Source organism: Leucopleurus acutus (genome assembly GCF_964270905.1).
Source record: "Leucopleurus acutus genome assembly, chromosome: 12".
In the NCBI taxonomy this organism is placed as follows: domain Eukaryota; kingdom Metazoa; phylum Chordata; class Mammalia; order Artiodactyla; family Delphinidae; genus Leucopleurus; species Leucopleurus acutus.
The window spans coordinates 14,859,845-14,879,502 of NC_139154.1; the positions used below are offsets into that span (position 1 = coordinate 14,859,845).

A 19,658-nucleotide genomic window follows, 5' to 3' on the forward strand; every position below is an offset into this window, starting at 1 on the left:
AAAGCTAGCTTACTTTCTTTCAAGATTATTAATTTCTTTAGAGATCTGACTTCTATTTGCACACATTCTGCCTGAAAGTTTTTGATGGTATAAATGAGGTGCTTACCCTTTGAAGGTAAGTGCTGACTGAAATATTTCTTACCATTAATATAGTGATAATCTTTATCATCAAAGTCAGTATGTTCAGTGACAAACACAAAATCCTCAGTCCAGCCATCAAAGGTGAAAATGATGACCCTCGAAGACTCTGCTTTCTGGTTCACATACCCCACCTCCTAACCTCCACACACCTTTGACTGGCTTTTTTTTTTTCCTTCCAGTTTTGCTACATTTTAATGGTAGGTTTTTTTTTTTTTTTAAGTACTACTATTTTTTAAAATTAATTAATTAATTAATTTTTGGCTGTGTTGGGTCTTCGTTCCTGTGCGAGGGCTTTCTCTATTTGTGGCAAGCGGGGGCCATGCTTCATCGCGGTGCGCGGGCCTCTCACTGTCGTGGCCTCTCCCGTTGCGGAGCACAGGCTCCAGATGCGCGTGCTCAGTAGTTGTGGCTCACGGGCCTAGTTGCTCCGCGGCATGTGGGATCCTCCCGGACCAGGGCTCAAACCCGTGTCCCCTGCATTGGCAGGCAGATTCTCAACCACTGCGCCACCAGGAAAACCCAAATGGTAGGTTTTTTAAGGGATTAGTTTTAGGTCTTGTCAGCAACATCAAACAGAAGGTACCGAGTACTCCACAGGGTACAGAGCGCTGCCCAGCACCTCAGAAAATGTACGTGATGTGGCGAACATGTGGTTCTTGCCCCCTGAGGAGCTTACAGTCTGGGGGTCGGTGGCGGGGCGGGGGGCTGACAACTCACAGTCTAAGAGTTGAGTGAACAACAAAGTAATTTATTAAGGCAAATTCCTCATCCCCTCAAGCTACTGTGGATGGAAGCATTTTGGAATTAAGCTAATCAAGAGAGAGGCAAGACTGAATTTGGTTGAGAATCCTTCAGGTTCATATAGTTTTTTAACATCCATCATAGTAAACAGAACTGACCTAACAGACAACTGAAAGTGGAGACTAGCTCTCTTGAAGTGCAAGGGCTAGAACTTGACTGTGGTTACTTACTTTAAAAAGCAAACATACTGAACGGTATGACCAGGCCTATTACACTAGTTTAAAAATAGGCCAAGTACTGGCACTGCGTTCCCCTCATGCTAGCACTGGTCATTTAAAATAGTGAATATTAAATATGTGGGCTCCACACCTAACCCACAGAATGCCCACCCCAAATCTTAATGTTCTGTGTATCAAGTATCCACCTCATGTGTACTATGAAAGTTTTATTTATGCCCCATTATCAAGTTGAAACAATGTAAATAGTCAAATTATAAAAAGCTCATGACCTGCATATTTCCATATGTGAATGGCAATATATCTACATAGGAAATAAATGGCAATCCTATCTACCTATATAAAAAAAAATAGAATATCTCCAGATTTGCGTACTCACCACTATAAGAAGAGGTAGGCAGTTTTAAGGTTTCACAATCAGTTGTCAGAAAAACAGCAGTTATTCCTGCAGTATCTTGTTAGCATCTGACTAACCATCTAAAAATAAAATTATTTTTAGATTACATGATTTAGAAGACATTATAAACCCACCAAGAATTCGTAATTATTCCATCATTAACCCCAGAATCACTATCAGAAAGAGTAACGATGTGATGTAGAAAGAAGCTAATCAACATGACTAAAAATATGCTCTTTCAGGGGCTTCCCTGGTGGCGAAGTGGTTGAGAGTCCGCCTGCCGATGCAGGGGACACGGGCTCATGCCCCGGTCCGGGAAGATCCCACATGCCGCGGAGCGGCTGGGCCCGTGAGCCATGGCCGCTGAGCCTGCGCGTCCGGAGCCTGTGCTCCGCAACGGGAGAGGCCACAACAGTGAAAGGCGCGCGTACCGCAAACAAAACAAAACAAAACAAACAAACAAAAAAATGATCTTTCAGAAAAACGATCTGGTCATCTGGAAAAATCACCGCTACAACCTGTGAACACGCCCATATGGGATGCTGATTTGGCCAAGACACACTATTTCTAAGCAGGAGAACCATGAGATCAGGGTGAATCAAGGCCGTCTCCGAGGAGCAGCCTATAAATTTCCAGACTGACCTTGGGCAGCATAATTGGTCCAATTCCTCTCAAAGACAGTTTCATACTATCCTACCCACATCAACCCAAAGTTTGACATTAACTTGAAAACCCGAAGAGCATATTGGAGCAGAAGTGGACAGGTGTGTAAACTCCAGCACACTCTTATTGCTGTATTGAGTGTGCAGGTGAGCACATTCCACCCACAACAGTGTCGTTCCAGGAAGCAGGGCAGGAGTAGTGGCCCATTAGAAAAGAGGCTATTCATTGCACAATTAATAGAAAAGTGAAAACGTTTCAAGATCTACAATAAGCCTGTATCCAAAGAAGTCTTTTCCATCAGTGACGTGCTGGACTTTGAATTCTGGGCTACAGCTGTGTAATGGACTCGCTCTGGCCTGCTGGCCTGGGTATGGCTTGCTTCCTGCCTGTTGAAGGGTGAATAGGCTACACGGAGCTAGGATGGTTTCTACTGAGTGGTAAGATTCACAGAAGTTCCAGGGTATTCATGTCACGATCATTCCTTGGGCAAAGTTTGATGCAGATGAAGATAAAGTGGTTTCTTGGTCAGCAATTGCAATTTCTTTCTTTTAAAGTCAGTGGGTTTCTTGTATAGTTCTATTACAATTGGCCCAGGTTTAATTTCATCCTCGTCCATGAAAGCAAAACACTTGGTGCTGGTAAACCTTTTTTTGGGGCTTATAGTGTTTGAATTCAAAGAAAATAGCTGCACCTTTGGTTAATTTTTCAACATGCTTCTGGAACTCCACGTCCACATTAAATGAACATACGTATCTTCTTCTCTTGAAGCCACTGGAGTCTCTTGCACCGGAGTTAAATCCACGCCATTCAGATCTTTTACGCTAACCGTGATATAGGGACCAATGCACTGCCCAGCATCTTTCAGGCCAATTTTCTCAATTCTGATGATGAGTAACGTCACTCCTGGTTCTGATGGCAACCTTGGTAATAAAGTACGGGGAACTCTTAGCAGGAAAGGCATCAGGAGACCCTGCTCTAGCACCACCCTCTTCTTCAAATTCCAAATTCTCTTCTTCACCAGGTGCTAAAACTCTTCTTAAGGGGACAGGCTGAACATCAAATGGGAATTCTTTATTATATGTAAGAACATTCTTTAGGATTGGTTCTAGCTTCTTCAGATCCTCCAGTTTAAATTCTTCTTGGGACCGTGTGGGCTGTAAAGCTGCACTTCGTAATTCCAAGCATGTCGCCATTTGCCTATGGTTTTCTTTTGTTCTTCGGTGAATTCAGAATTGCTGTGCTGAGCTTGGGCCTCTTTTTGTAGGTGTCTTGCTAATATCTGATGCTCCTCTATCGCCTCCACCAGCTGGCCCCAAGAGTCGAAGTCGGAGCCTCTCCCAAAGCTGGCACCCCAGCGCTGCGGCAGACTTCGGGTCACCTCCGACATGGCCGGTCCCCACCGCGTCCCCTCCCGCCCCTACCCCAGCGAGGCTGGGCTCTAGGGCGCCATCCTCCCCGGGCCTGGCCCCGACATTAACAGGGCCAGGAGGAACCGCCAGGCCACCGCCACCACCCACCAAGGAGCCGCCCAAGCCCATCTGCCGCCCGAGCTGAACTCTGCGGCTCTGAAGCCTTGACTGGAACTCTGCCTCCTCAGAACCCTGAGCGTTATCCGCTCACTCAGCCCCTTCAGCGTGCACACGCGTCCCCCCAACACTGCCGTCCGTCCCTCCCCACACACTTCCCGGGGCTTCCCCCCGCCTTCACGCCCACCACTTCTCACTGGCCTCCTGGGTTAAATGCAGCCATTCTTTGCGAACGGAGTCAAGCATTTTGAAGGCATTCTTGTCATTTCAATACCTCCACCAACGGTGGCTATGGTGGGATGTGGTGATGGCATCAGTGGTGACAGGCAGCGAAGGTGGTCAGGATGACGCTGGCTGCTGCTGAGGCAGCCGTGACAGACGGGAGCAATGGCAGCTGTGGCCACAGGTGGCGGCCACAGACGTGAACCCAGTGGGTGAATCAGGCGAGGCGGCTGACCTTTGCTGGAGAGATCCCTCTCCACCAGAGCCCACTCTGCCTCATGTGTGTGGCAAGCGGGAAGTGGCAGCGAATTAAAAGTCCATCCCCTCGGGACTCCCCTGGCGGTCCAGTGGTTAACACTCTGCGCTTCCACTGCAGGGGGCACGGGTTCGACCCCTGGCCAGGGAACCAGAATCCCGTGGGCCAAACTAAAAACAACAAAAGACCCCACAAAAAACAAAAAACCCATCCCCTTAAGTAGCTCTCAACCAAATGAAGGGTGTACAAATGCCCTCACCCCGAGAGTGGGAAGCCTATTTCCACTGCTTCCCAGAGTTGCCCAGAGAATGAAGCTATTGCCCACAGTGATACCTTGCTTGAAAATGCACCTCTGATGTGCTGCCTTCCCTTCCCTGCCTCACTTCCCACAGCTCTACCAGTGCTTTCTGGGATCATCTCCCAAACCCTTGTCTCGAAGTCTGTTTCTGGGGGAATCCAAGCTACGATGATGCGTCACGAGCCAAGCATTCAAGCACATACGGCACATGAACAACAACTGACCATGTGCCAAGCCAGAAAGTCGAAACAGATTTCCAAAGACTGAAATCACATAAAATATGTTCTCAGCCCAATTGCAATTAGGCAAGATAACTAGAAAAATCCCCATATGTTTAAGAATTTAAAAATACAATTTTAAACGTCTAAATAATCTGAGATCAATGAAAAAAGCAAAATAGCCATGCTTTGGGGAAACAGTGCATATATTAGAAAAGGGAAAAGGCTGAAAATCAGTGAGCTAAACATTCAAAAAGGTAGAAAACAGAAAATTAAATCCAAGGAAAGAAGGTAATAATAAAGAGGAGATTTAAATTAAAAATAAATATATGAACTAGAGAGCACCAACAAAGCCAAAAGCAGATTCTGTGAAAAGACTAATAATACTGATAAACTCCTGTCAAGACTCATCAAGAAAAAAAGGAAGAGGACACAAATAACCAATGTCAGAAATGAAAACGGGGGGAATTCCCTGGCGGTCCAGTGGTTAGGACTCCACACCCTCACTGCCGAGGGCCCAGGTGGGAACCAAGATCCCACAAGCCACACGGCTCGGCCAAAAGAAGAAAAGAGAGAAATGAAAAAGGCGCCTTTGTTACATGTTTGACAGCCCTTAAGATAACATGAGGATATTAAGAACAAATTGATGGCCATTTAAAAATTCAGATCATGTGAAAAATTCTTAGAAAAATACATTTTACCCAAACAGACGCAAGAATAGAAACTATGAAGTTTTTATGGGTAAATATGGGCAAAAATTCTTTGCAGGCAAACGCCGTCAAGGGGTGGAGTCCCTTCCCCGCCAAGAAAGAGGCAGCGTCTCCAGGGCCTGTAGTCTGGGTTGGCCTCATGACTTACTTCAACTAGTAGAATGTGGTGAATGCGGTGACTTTGTTTCCATTTTTGCTCTCGTGGACCCCTGAGACCCACCATGTAAGGAAGCGGGTGTAGCCTAGTGGAAGAGAGGCCTGTTAGAGACGTTCTAAAACGTAGTCTCCACCTCCATTTTGTCTGCGCTCTTATCACTTCTTTCAGTCACATGGAGAGAACCCCACCCTAGCTTACTCAAGTAAAGACAGGTTGGCTGAAAACATACACAGAAATCTGAGGGCTCAATCCACAGCCCAAGGAAACTGGAGCTGGGAACAGAAAGCCACCAGGACCCAAGCAGCCCTTTCAGGGACCACAGGAAATGATCACAACCCTCTCTCCACAACCTGGGTTTTCTTGTTCGGGCCACATGGCATCCAAGGGCCCCTGCAACCCTGACTGCGTAGGACTCCCACCCTGGCTGCGAAGCCAACCAACAAGTTCCTTTGTTTTAGGTGTCAAATCCCCAGGAGAGGCTCCCAGCTCATTTTTCCAAGCCAGAGCACAAGCCTTAGATTTCAAATGGCCAGTCCAGTAAGCGCTGACCAGCCACTTCCAGTTTCTGTAAGTCTGGATTACGCTCCAGGGAACAGCAACTTATCTGAATGGTGAAGCTGGGTGCAGGCTCTGGGCTCTCTCTCTGCATACTTGCCTGTCTACCCTCTGCGCCTTAGGACCTCCCCTGCAGGAAGACGATCAGCCAGCTGTGCCCACAGAGCCTGTAATCCTGCAGAGAAACATTAAGAAGCTGCAGCAGCCACTGCTGGTACCTACCCGATCCACTCAGCACTCTCTCCTGTGTGCTGAAGGCTGCTCTCTTGACTTCCCACTGCTCTCTGCTCAGGGCCCTCTCTTGGTGGCAGGAGGGCACTCGGCCACGCATAGGGTAGTCAATGCCCATGAAAACATCCCTCAGTGTCAGATGGGGAGTTGGTGTACATACACCCCAACTTCCTTGCCCCTGGGATGGGGGAACTGAGGTATGTTCTGTGCCGCCTCCCAGAAGTCCCAGGTGGGACTGAGCCTCAGCTGCCCACAGCAGTGACCGGCTTGATGATGCACCTTTTATTGGCTGCCTTCGTCTCTTGTCACACCTCTCCACTTCCCTACGAGTATTCCTGGAATCATGCCCCCAGATACTACCTGCACTCAAATCCTCCGGGTTGGACTCTGGAAGGATGCAAACCAAGACAGAGGAGAAGTCCAGTGCAGCAAACTCTAAGCCACATCTGTCAATGCAGCTGTTTTCCATACAAAAGCCAGTGTTTTCACCTGCATTGCCTCATGCCCATGTCTATTGCTCAACTGGTTCTGAACTCAGGAGGGAAGGAGGTGTGTTATTTATTGCCCCCTAAGCCTCAAGGAAACACTCAAGGAAGACTTGTAAATGCTACAGTTAAGGTGAGAAGGAGCCCTTCTCCGTATCTGTGCGGCAGGGGACAGGAAATGGATGTTGGCAGAGCTGAGGGGGAAGAGGGGTCGCCTTAACCCTGGTGAACAGACAGAGCAGCCTGCCCCAGGCCCCAGGCTCCTCCTTGGCGCACTAGGTGAAGCTGGGGAACAGGGCCCGCAGGCGCTGAAGGCAGGAGCCAAAGCCTGTAGAGTCTTTATTTATTGTGAGCCTTGATGTCCAGGGAAGCCAGGCCCATGTCCACAGCCCTCAGGACTCCACCTGGCCATGCTTCAGGGGTGGAGGCATCAAGCCCAGTCGCTCATGTCCAGTTCTCCTACGGTCTGAAGGGTCCTCAGGAGGCAGGAAGTGGCTGTGCCTGCAGAAAAAAGCCACATCAACATCTGCTAGCACCTCTGTGGGCCTGGCCCTGGGACCACTGCTGGCGAGATCAGGTAGACACGGCAGAGGCTGCCCTTGCCAAGCTCACAGCCGGGAGGGAGAGGGTGTCAGGTGATGCCCTCGGGTGCAGCGAGCCATCACTGGGAGCAGGGAAGGCAGCATTCTGCTGGGTCTACACAGCACCTGCTGTGTGCCCAGCGCTGTGACAGGTACTAGGGACCCAGCAGTGGATGCAGCAGACACACATCTCTGACTCCAGGGAGGGACAGACAACAAATGAACAAAAACGTGTCAGCGGGTAAATCCTATGAAGAAAACTGCATCGGGGTGAAGGGCAGAGGTGTGTGGAGCGGGAGGTACAAGCAGCACTTCACGCCGTCAGCCGCGCTAACATGACATGTCTTTATACCGTGTTTTACGAGATGAGCCTGTGTGTTTGCTATTTTGGAGACCAGAGAAGAGAGGAGGCCTGAATTTCACTGCCTCCAATCGGAGAGGGAAAGCTGCAGCTGGGGTGCCATTACCGGGAAGGGGAGGGCAGTCAGGGGGACCGGGGAGTGGGGTGAATGACTCTGAGTGCGCTGGAAAGCCACAGGCTTTAAAGGGGACAGGTGTGACCCCATTTCCATTTTTAAAAGCTCCTTTGGCTACCAGCGGGGAGACAGAGAGTAGCGGGGGGCGGGGCAGGGCTGGCCCCAGGGAGGCCAGGGAGAGCCTTGGTCGCTGTTCCGGGAGGGGCGGAGCAACTGGCCCTAAGGTAGGAAGGTGAGGTCTTTGCTCGGATGCTCAAAAACCTGAAAGAAGTATCACCAAAATATAATTAATAAACTAGCGTGAACAGTATGCAATCATTACTGAATATTTTCTGAAAAGAATTAAAAGCCCATCTCACTGGTGTCTGCTCTTGGAACCTGAACCTTTCACTTATCTGTGCCTTATTAAAAAAAAACAAAACCCAACGTCTACAGGGCCTGATAGAAGGGCATTTCCCCAGTCTTTAGGCAAGAACTCCTCGGAAACAGGCGATGGGAGGGAAGCAGACACAAGGCAGTAAAGTATAAGCCATAGTGGAGGGAGCTCAGGGATCTTGGGAGGATGGAGACGGGCCATGACGGGATTTTCTGGGGGAGGTGACATCGAAGCTGGGATACGAATTAGCCAGATGGAATGGGAAGGGCAGTCCAGGCAGAGGACAAGTGAGATAAAAGCCTGGCAGCAGGAGAGACCGGCATTCGAGTAGCTGCATGTTCACTGGGGCAGGAAACACAGAGCTTGAGGCGGGTGTCGGGTAGAGGCAGGGCCAGAGGCCATGTCCTGCAGGGCCCCAGAGGCTGTGCCGGGGTGTAGACCTGGCCTGGTCAATGCGAGCCGTGAAGCAGTACACAGTCAGAGCTCCTCTGGGATCACTCTGGGACCTTCACAGAGAACGGACCGAATGAGGTAAGGCTGACAGCATGGAGGTCCAAGAGAAGGCTTCTCTTCTGGGTGCGAACAGAGAAGATGGGGCCCCAGGAACCGAGAGAGGGGCAAATGGGAGGGGCTTGAGAGGGAGCTGGTGAAAGATGTGACTTTTGCCTTTGGAGCTTGCAGGCCAGTGGGAGAGACAGTAAACATCTAAACCAGCATTTCTCAACCTTTTTTTAAAAAAAATTATTGCCCCCCAAGGAGTCTTTTTAGACATTTTTTAAAAATTGAACCCATCCATGACACTTTAATACCATAAATATAGTGTATATCTGTTTAGGTATTGTATACATTAAAAACAGGTAAGACTTTTTTGCCCCATCCTTACCCCCATTGCCCATACAGTTGAGAAGCAATGAGGACGAGAAAGGGAGAGTGGGTAAGGGAGGAGGTGGATCAGGTCAGCCTGGGGAAGAACACAGAGAAGCAGCAGGAACCTGGGATTTTGTTCTCAGTGTGGATGAGAAGTCACCAAAGAGCTTTAAGCAAAGGTGTAATGTGACTAGTTTTCAGTTCCTAAATGTTCTCTCTGGCCACCGCATGGAGGCAAGGTAAGAGGGGATTCAGGGAGACCAGGGAGAAGGCTGGGTCAAGTACCTTGGCTGTGGAGGGGGGAGGAGATGGCTGGACTAAAGCAGGGACTATGGAATGGGTAAGAGGGGAACACGTGCTGATGTTCTGGAAGCGGGATGCATGGTAAAGGCCTGTGTGGGGCTGAGGCTGACTCCAAGGTCTTTACTCTGAGCAGCTACGAAGATGAAGGGGTGGGATGCAGTGCTGAGCTGCTGTCTTACCTCTGCGGTACAGGAGGCGTGTGTCGGCTGCACCTGCTCAGCACACTGCAGGAAGCGGCGCACATGTTCCGCACAGTTGCCCACGGCTGCCTCGTTCTTTCTAAGACATTCCTCAAAGGCCTCAAAAGGCTCCGCACAGGCCTGGCGGATCTGCCGGATGACTGGGCTGCAGGGGCAGGGCATTTCAGGCCTGGGGAGACTTCCACCCCACTGCCTACCCCCCCTCCACCTGCCCCATACTTGTCCACACTCACTGGGCGGACGTGCACTGAGCAATGCTCATCTTAAGGTGGTGACAGTCTCGTTGCCATGACTCAGGCTTGGCTGCCACACACTGGCCATACTGCTCCAGCTCCCGGCCACAGTAGCGAGCAGTGATCTCCAGGGCCGCCTGCCTGTGGGACGTGACAGTCTGAGGATAATTCCAGACAGTAGGCAAGAAAGGAAATTCTGATCTGAGTCTGGGGTGGCACCCCATGGGGTCTTGGGCAAATCTCAGAGTCTGAAGGGTCCTGGGATAGGGCCAGGGAGGTAGAGAGGTAAGGCATGAGCCTTGGGGGCTGTGGAGCAGGCTGGAAGCTTCTGGGGAGATAGTGGAGGTCCTGAAAAAAAGGTCTGATTATTCCAAGGCAGGCTGTGGAGGTCCTGGAAGAAGGGTCTGGGAGTCTGGGCATCCCCCAGTTTAGGCTTGGGAATCATGAAGAGAAGGCTTAGGGCCTTAGAAGTAACACCTAGAGTTTTCCGAGAGAACCTGGGAGCCCTAAATGAATTCGAAAGCCCTAAAAGTGAGGGTTAGAGGTCCAAGGGTTGAGGTCTTGGGTCCTGGGGAAGGGTCTCTTGACCAAAGGGTCTTAGAGATGAGACCTGAAGACAGGGGTACTGAAAGGGAGACTTGAGGCCCTGGGGCAGGTTTGGGGGTCCTGGGGTGGGTCTCAGGGTCCTAGGGGCATGATCTGGAAGCCCTGGGTGAGGCTGGGGCTCTAGGGTAAATCTGGAGGGTCCTACAAATAGGCTCTTCAAGTTCTTGGGAACAAGGTCTGGAAATCCAGCGTGAGATCAGTGGTGTCTAAGAACAAGTCTGTGGGCCCTATAGGTGAGATCTGAGATACTCGACAGACCCGGAAGTTTCAAAAGGTAAAGTCAGATGATCCAGGGGGAGGAACCTGGAGCTCTAAAAGGACGGCTCTAAGAGTCCTAGAGGTCCTGGGAGAAGTCTGGAGTCGTAGGGTTGCAGGGTGAGGGACGAGACCTGGTGTTTTGGGGGGCAAGGCTTGTGGTGTTGAGACTGGACCTAAAAGTCCTCCGTTATCACCCGAAAGAGGGGCGGAGCCTAAACGCTCAGAGGGCGGGGCCTGAACACGCGCCGAACTGAGGCTCGTGAAGGACAGCGCTGAATCCTAAGGCTCGGGATCTCCAGGGAACAGAGTGGCCAATCCTTCTTCCCGGAGTCCTGGCCTAAGTCCAGATCACTGGGGAAGAGAAAGAATACGGGGGCAGTTACGGGGTAGGGGCTCCCGCTACTCACATCCTGAGGCCGATGCCGGAGGAGGATCAATGAGGGAGGATAGCCCCGCCTTTTCCGGTATCAGGTTGTCATGGCGGCGCCCAGCCCAGCCCTCCTTGCCTCGTATTTTCCCGGTCGCAGAGCAGACAGGCTGCCCAGTTCCCTTTAGGCCCAACCCGTCATGGCGGCGCCCTACTTGTCCTTCCGGCCCCGACCTCTAATGGTGGAGCCTTGCGTAGCCACTTTCCGGCCCCAGCCGGCTCGGTACTTTGTGCCCTTCAATTTCCGGCTGGCCCTGGCGGCACCGGGAATTCACCGGAAGTACTGGGAAGAATCGCGGTACCTCCGCTCTAACGCGAGTGCGGCGCCGGTGTGCGCCGCTCCTGTACTTGGCCGCAGCCGCACGCGCCTTTAGCCGCCTTACTGGAGCTGGTGGCCAGCGGCTGCCGCTGCTGCGACCCCTCAACATGCTGTCGTTCGCGGCTTGGTTGGGCGCCGTGGCTGCGGGCTGCTGGGTGCCCGGACACGGAACCTGATACCTGATGCTCCTCTGCATCTTCTGCTCTGCGCGTGCGCTCACTAGCCTCTGGGGACGCTGGTTGTACGCGAGGCGGAGCGGGCGGGAAGGGGGTCACCCCGGGAGCAGGAGAAGGAGGCCTGGACCTCTCGTCTACTCAGCCTGGGTTACCCAGACCGTGTCCCCTACCCCTTAGCATAAATTATGAAGCCAAGGCGGACGTGAGTTTTAGTCTTGGCTCCCTGCCACATTGGGGAAGTTAGTTCTCTTTAATTCTTCATCATATGACGACGTTTCCGCCTCCTCGTCTGTCTTCAGGTATGAGGCTCCGTGTGAGTATCCCTTGGTCAGAGAACTGAGCGTCAGTCCTGCTGTCTTGTGTGCAGAGCTTTTTCCAGACCCAGGGTGAGCCAAAATGAACATAAAATGTAGTTAATCATAGTGGCTTAGAGGAACCAGAGCCATTTGTGAGCACGTGACAATTGCTTGGAGTCTCAGTATGTTACCGAACTGAAACAGCACAGCTCAGATGGGACTGGAACCCAGGGGCTGGGACTCTAACTCACTGTCTTTTCATTGAGCTCGCACACCTGGTATCAGGACTTACAGAAGCTCAGGTTTTTTCTGTCTGGTTGCCGAAAGAATTCAATGAGACCCAAAGTGATAGGAAAGAAGTGGATTTATTTAGAGAAATACACTCTGTAAGCAGAATGCAATCCATCTCAAAAGGGGAGAGGGGCCCGGAAATATGGGGTGGTTAGTTTTTATGGGCTGGGTAACTTCTTAGGCAAGTGGGAGGAGTATTCTAACTACTTAGGGGAAGGGGCGGGGATTTCCAGGAATTGGGTCCCTGCCCACTTTTTGGCCTCCTGTGGTCAGCCTCAGAACTGTCCTGGCACCTGTGGGCATGTCATTTGCATATGTTACTGTATAATGAGGTTCAAGGTCTTCTGGGAGTTGAATCTTCCTCCATCTTGGGCCTAATCGGTTCTAGCCAGTTTTTGTCATACCTGCAACGGCTCTGTCATTCTTTTATTTTTTTTATTTGTTTTGGCCACGACACACAACTTGAGGGATCTTAGTTCCCTGACCAGCGATTGAACCCGGGCCCAGGGCACTGAAAGCTCCAAGTCCTAACAACTGGACTGCCAGAGAGTTCCCAGGGAAAGGTTTTTAAAGACAGGGTGAGGGGGCTTCCCTGGTGGCGCAGTGGTTGAGAGTCCGCCGGCCGATGCAGGGGACACGGGTTCGTGCCCCGGTCCGGGAGGATCCCACATGCTGCAGAGCGGCTGGGCCCGTGAGTCGTGGCCGCTGGGCCTGCGCATCCCGAGCCTGTGCTCCGCAACGGGAGAGGCCACAACCGTGAGAGGCTCGCGTACCGCAAAAAAAAAAAAAAAAAAAAGACAGGGTGAGGGAGCGGGGTTGTGAGGTGTGTGATCAGCTCTAGACATTCTTCTCATTGGTTGGTGGGAGTTAGTATCATCAACTTTCTGGTTCCAACCATTCTGGGGTCTACGTGCCTCCATCTGGTGAGGGTTTCAGTATGTGCAAAACAGCTCAAAGGACACGGCTCAGAATATTATCTGTAGCCCCTGAGGAGGAACTAAAGGGCCTTGACTTTGTTTAATGGCTAAACTATTATTATTTTGTCTTGTTTGACGGTTTTCGTTTCTGCATTTTCTCACTTCTCTGATTAAATTTCCTCTTTGGAACTCGGGGAAGGCCCAGGAGACTAAAGTTTTTCTACAGACAGAAGGTAGGCAGAGGACATGGGGAGGAAGTGTGTTCTGGGAGGGCCCCAAAGGGTCCTTCTTGGTTGCAAGTGTGCTCGTCTGTAAAATGGGGACGATAACAGTGAAATTCTTCACAAGATATAGTATATGTGAGCGTTGTAGCATGGAGCCTGGAAGAGAGGAAGGGAACAGCGTCAGCATCTCTTCTCTTTAGCTTCAAATGTAGACTAAATTCTCAGGTTTTCCCTTCCTGGGAGAGTGAAATCTTAACCTGTCCCATGCCTCCCCCTGAGTCTTACTTACCCCAAAGTCCAGGTAATATGCTTCCTCCAGGGAAGGGTTTCAAACGTCTGACACTCATGCCTCCAAACTTCTAGTTGCCTTTTGGCCTGTGGCTCAACAGTGTAACTAACTTCCTCTTTAGGAATCAAAGGAAGGGGGGACCCAAGTGACCCTAGGGTTTGGAGTGAAGCAGATCTGGGTTTGAACCTGAGATCTCGGACAGAGTACTTCTCTCTGTGTTTCAGTTTCCTTGTAACAGATGTTTCAGGATTTCCTTGTGAGTAGAAACATAGATGACATGCAAAGCACCTGGTATGGAGCACTTTGTATTTTCTTTCTAGATTTATCAGAGTTTGTTATGTTGACCTATAGCAAATAGGCTGCCAGTTATTTCTCCAGCAAAAGTGGGTTTATTCAAGATCAGTAAAGAAATACAGTTAACAGGTCTGCAACCATAGCAAGCCAGGTGCAAGTCCCAGCACAGCAAGGAGAGGAGAGCTCTTTTAAAGAGGAGAAAAGGAAATTGGGAGGACCGTAGTAAACAGAGTCCATTGGAGGGATTGGGAGTTTGAAGTTTAGCGGCTTTTTATTGGCTAAGTCCTGACAGTCTCATTGGCTGAGCTCTTGCTAGGGAAGAAGAGGAATCTCTTCCTGTTGGGTTCAGTTATGTGTTAGGGTGTGAGAGCGCCCCCTTCTGACCTCCTGACTCTGTTTTAATTTTGGTTCTGTTTATTACTTTTTACAATTATTATTGTATATATTTGTTGGCTTATTTTCTGCCTGCTTCAAAGCCCTGTGAAGCCCATGAGAGAAGGGGCTTTGTATCTGTATCATGGTCACTGCTGGCTACCCCACAGCATGGGGCCTGGCAGAGTAATAGTGGAATGAATGAAACAATGTGCTCATAGGATTGCATGAGGATAATGATGAAATAGAATTGTTTTTAAGGCAGTACAAGAAAATATTTAAACATAAAATTCTCAAAATAGAAAAAGGAAAACAAAGTTCTCTCTCTGCCCATTTGAGCCACTACTCCCTCCCTTTCATTGTGCATTGGGCATCTGCATTATACATCAACTAGATCCCCTAAGAGGATACAGAAATGCGTACTTGACAAAGAGAAAAAAAAAAGCGATTTCCTCCTGGCACCAGCAGAGTAACTCCTAGGAGATAACATTCCTTTCTCAATCCTGTAAGCAATCGCGATGACCCACTACTCTCCTTGTTGGACTGTGTTAACTGTCAATATGTTACTTTGATGTATAAGCCTTTGTCTCAAAAACTTATATACTGTGCCTTGACCTCTAACAAGCAGAACAGTCCTCAGAACTTCCTGAAAGACTGTCTCCTGGGTTATAACCCTCAGGTTGGCTTGAGTAACATTTTCCATGTCTTAGGTTGACCACTGATTAATTTTTTGTTGACAGTAACATGAGATCCAGTTATTCACTGTTGACGAAAAACTGATCAGTTGATCTAAGAGAGAATTGGAAATTCTTATTTTATTCTTAAAAAATATTTATTTAGGTTGTGCCAGGTCTTAGTTGCGGCAGACGGGCTCCTTAGTTGTGGCATGTGAACTCTTAGTTGTGGCATGCAGGAGGGATCTAGTTCCCTGACCAGGTATCGAACCCAGGCCCCCTGCATTGGGAGCATGGAGTCTTACCCACTGTGCCACCAGGGAAGTCCCTGGAAATTTTTATTCGAGCCAAATTTGAGGATAATAACCTGGGAGGAGCATCTCAGAAAGTTCTGAGAACTGTTCCACCCTTTAGAAGTCAAGACACAGTTTATATAAGTTTTTTGAGGCAGAGGGCTGTACATTAAAGGATTTAATATTGACAGTTTACATAATTCCAGATTTGAGCACCATCACAGTGGGTCGTGTGACCCTTTATAAGATCAAGAAGGAATGTAATTTTTTAAGGAGTTGTCTTATTTATGCTAGGAGAATGTTGCTGTTTATGGTTGAGTAGGTATTTCTGCTGAGGAGGGAGGTTTGGTCAATGCATAATGCAGATGCACAATGCACAGTGCGGTGGGGAGAGGGGAGGCCAAAGGGCAGAGAAGTTTTTTTTTTTTTTTTTTTGCGGTACGTGGGCCTCTCACTGTTGTGGCCTCTCTCGTTGCGGAGCACAGGCTCCGGATGCGCAGGCTCAGCGGCCATGGCTCACGGGCCCAGCCGCTCCGCGGCATGTGGGATCTTCCCAGACCGGGGCACGAACCCGCGTCCCCTGCATCGGCAGGTGGACTCTCAACCACTGCGCCACCAGGGAAGGCCCAGGTTCTTTTGTTTTGATGCAGAAAGAATTCAGCGTGAGGTAAAGTGGCATTCAAAGAGTGAGTTTATTAGCATAGGACAGTTGTGGGAGAGACAAGCGGGCAGGCAAGGCGCAGCCGCAAGAGCAAAGAGGGCTCCATTTTTATAATCAAAGCAAATGGGGAGGGGAGAAGACCACCTTTTTCCTCATTCTTGAGCAGACATCAAGGCTTACATCATTAGTTCCTCCTTTAACCCTATGTGGTCTGAGACCGTCATGGTGCTATTTAAATCCTATGTATATTAGGGTGGTGACATATACTAAAATATGGTAATTCATCTCAGGTTTCGGTATAATGTCCCCTTTCACCTATACAAAGGCCTGTCTTGGCTACATGCAGAAATGATACTTTTCGAGGACCACTAACTCCCCGATTTCATGTAACAAGACATAGACCCCATATCTATAGTCTTGTGGGTTTTTTGTGTTTTTTTGGCCATGCCACATGGCTTGTGGGATCTTAGCTCCCCGACCAGGGATTGAACCCGGGCCCTCAGCAGTGAAAGTGCAGAGCCCTAACCACTGGACCGCCAGGGAGTTCCCTATTGTCTTGTGTCCTGGCTGTCAGGGTTTGTGGCTTGAGTGTGCCTGGTGTTCCTTCAAGGTAGAGTAGATTGTTGCTAGATTACTGGATCCTTTTCTTGAGTGTCATTAGCTTACAAGAGTCTCCCAGACTCTTAAAATTCCCTATCTTTAATCCCCTAGTGGGATTTCTAAACTAACCATTTAATTATCCTTCTCTATCCCTATCAACCTCACATAGTTACCATTGTGTGTGTGTGATGAGAACATTTGAGATCCACTCTCTTAGCAGATTTCAGGTACATCATACATTATTGCTAACTGTGGTCACCATGCTGTACATTAGGTCTCTAGGACTTACTCATCCTATAACTGAGTTTGTGCCCTTTGACCAACATCTCCCCATTTCCCCCACTCCCTGGGCCTGGCTACTCTGCTCCTATGAGTTTGACTTTTTAATTTTATTTATTTATTTATTTAAATTATGTTTTAGCTCCACAGAGTTTGTTTTTATTAATTTATTTATCCATTTATTTTTGGCTGCGTTGGGTCTTCGTTGCTGTGCACCAGCTTTCTTTAGTTGCAGCGAGTGGGGGCCACTCTTCATTGCGGTGCGCGGGCCTCTGACTGCAGTGGCCTCTCTTGTTGCGAAGCACAGGCTCTGGGCACACGGGCTTCAGCAGTTGTGGCGCGCGGGCTTAGTTGCTCTGCGGCATGTGGGATCCTCTAGGACCAGGGCTTGAACCCACGTCCCCTGCATTGGCAGGCGGATTCGTAACCACTGCGCCACCAGGGAAGTTTTACTTGTTTAGATTCCACATATCAAGTAGATCATGCAGTGTTTGCTCGGTGAAATAAGCTAGACACAGGAAGACATAGCGCCTTCCAGGGAGCACGTGTCAGAGTTGGTGAGGGGCAGGGTTGTATGATGGGAGGATGCACTTGTAGACTGACTCAGAGAGAGTTTTAGTTCAGGGCTTCGATCCCTGGCCAGACTGAGGGCCGTCACGGATGGCAGCACAGACATGACTTTGACCAGATGATCTCCGACCTGGCAGCAAAGTGAGTGCTGACCCTTGATCCCTGGAAGGGGCTGTGAGGCAGCCTGTGATGGTGCCTGCGCGTACAGGTGGTTTCCTGACGGGGTGTTACGAGAAGGCTCTGTGGACCAGGAGAGGGTCTCTTGGCCCCACGGGCTCCTCTCCTCTCGGGTGGCTTCACCCACCACCCTCAACTCTTGGGCTTCCTTCTGTCTTTTCTGGAAGCTCCACACTCCTGATCATAGGTTGTAGGGCATGCTGGAGGGGAGGCAACTCCTGAGGAGCCCCGCACACGTAAAGTCTCCCGGTGTGAGGACAGCGGTGAGCGGATACACCCTGCCAGCCACCTTCCACCTTTTCTCAGTGACGTAGAACTTCAGGGCCTCCCCTCCTGTGGAAAGAGTGGCACAGGAAATTGTTAGAGGAAACCACATACTCTGAGGGGGTCTCTTGCCCCCTTTTCTCCATCGTAGGCCCTTTAGTTTAAAAATCAGAACTGTGATAAATTCTATCCTCAGTGGGGACTTCCCTGGTGGTCCATTCGTAAAGAATCCACCTTCCAATACAGGGGACGTGGGTTCGATTCCTGGTCAGGGAACTAAGATCCCACATGCCGCGGGGCAACTAAGCCTGCACACTGCAACTACTGAGCCTGCATGCCACAACTAGAGAGCCCGTGCGCTGCAACTACAGAACCCACACACATCAACTAGAGCCCGCGTGCCGCAGACCATAGAGCCTACGCACCCTGGAGCCCGCACGCCACTGGAGAGAAGCCCGAGCGCCGCAACAAAAAGATCCCGCTTGCCGCAACGAAGAGCCGACGCAGACCAAAAAAAACCTCCATCCTCGACTCCAGCTTCTGGATTCCAGCCGTTTGCCAGTCTAGGCAGGGCCGGGAGGCCTGGAAGAGGGTATACCTGCAGGTTCCTGCCGTGCTCTCAGGCCTGTATTAAGGTGCCGGGCAGGGGAGGTTTGGGGGAAGAGGTGGAAGCTGTGGCTGTGTCCTAGAGAAGTTACAGAAACAGCCTTCCTGAGTGATGGCAGGCATGCTGCAGGTGAGAGGAGGATGCGGTGCCCTCATGAGGGCGGACTCAGACTCTTCTGCCCCCTGGGAGCAGGGGAGCAGCTCCCTCCAGGGGACCAGTCATAGACAAGACCTCCGCCGCCCACCCAGTGCAACTCCTTTCCTCGTGCACTGGGCTGCTGGGGCTCCCGTGGGCCTGGCCCCCTCCTCAGCACTGCCCGAGCCTTCCTTACCCGCTGCAGGTTCACGGGGTGCGAGGCTTAGAAGAGGGGCAGTTTCATAAGCTGCAGCTGATGAATGGGTCCCAGCGCCCTACTCCTTCCTCCAGGTCCTCCAGAGCTGTGGGCCAAAAGGAGGCCAAAGGAGGCGCACAGAAACCGGTCACAGATGCAGGGCATTTTTGTTTTTCTTTTTTTTGGCCGTGCCGCAAGGCTTGCAAGGTCTTAGTTCCCTAACCAGGGATTGAACCTGGGCCCTTGCTGGTGAAAGTGCAGAGTCCTAACCACTGGACCGCCAGGGAATTCCCCCTGCTTAGCATTTAAAGGGCATTTGATGTTTCAAACAGAACTTGGCACCTCGTGGGAAGGAAAAAGGAAGCATTGGAAGGGTTAATTAGGTGGTTTGGTTCTCTGACAGCCAGTCTGGGCCCCTTCACCTCCCTCTCACTGATCCCAATGGAGGGACCTAAATGTCACAGTTAGAGCCCATGCTATTCAACGGTGTGCCCCACCAGGCACTGAGCTTCGGCTGTGGAAGTTTCCTGAGGTCGTTGAACAGTCTACCACAAACTAGGTAGGCAGAAACGTGTTCTCTCACAGTTCAGGCCAGAAGTCCAGAATCAAGGTGCTGGCAGGTTGATTCCTTGGGGAGACTGAGAGAATCTGTTCCAGGCCTGTTTCCAGCTTCTGGTGGTTGCCAGCAGTCCTTGGCCCTCCTCAGCTAGTAGACACACTGCAGTCCTGTGATGTGGCCTCTTTTACCACAAGACAGATGGGAAGGAGTCACAAGTGGCTTCTCATTAGTATCCTGACTGCCAGAGGGACTGAGTGCTGTGAAGCTACCCCATAGATTGTCTTTGTCTCCAAGTGGGCTGG

The 19,658-nt window shown here is 50.3% G+C and overlaps 1 protein-coding gene and 1 pseudogene across 2 annotated transcripts; both read right to left on the reverse strand.

The window, feature by feature from the left end:
* Positions 1-2,653: 2,653 nt before the first annotated feature.
* LOC309969513 (axin interactor, dorsalization-associated protein-like) lies at positions 2,654-3,568 on the reverse strand (annotated as a pseudogene). Its single transcript has one exon. The product of its transcript is annotated as an axin interactor, dorsalization-associated protein-like (transcript).
* Positions 3,569-7,165: 3,597 nt separating this feature from the next.
* Positions 7,166-11,390, reverse strand: CHCHD5 (coiled-coil-helix-coiled-coil-helix domain containing 5). Its single transcript, XM_082851478.1, has 4 exons — positions 11,144-11,390; positions 9,873-10,013; positions 9,619-9,784; positions 7,166-7,337 (listed from the first exon to the last, which is right to left on the reverse strand). Coding segments are annotated over exons 1-4 (333 nt in total). The 5' UTR covers positions 11,146-11,390; the 3' UTR covers positions 7,166-7,313.
* Between the last annotated feature and the right edge of the window lie 8,268 nt (positions 11,391-19,658).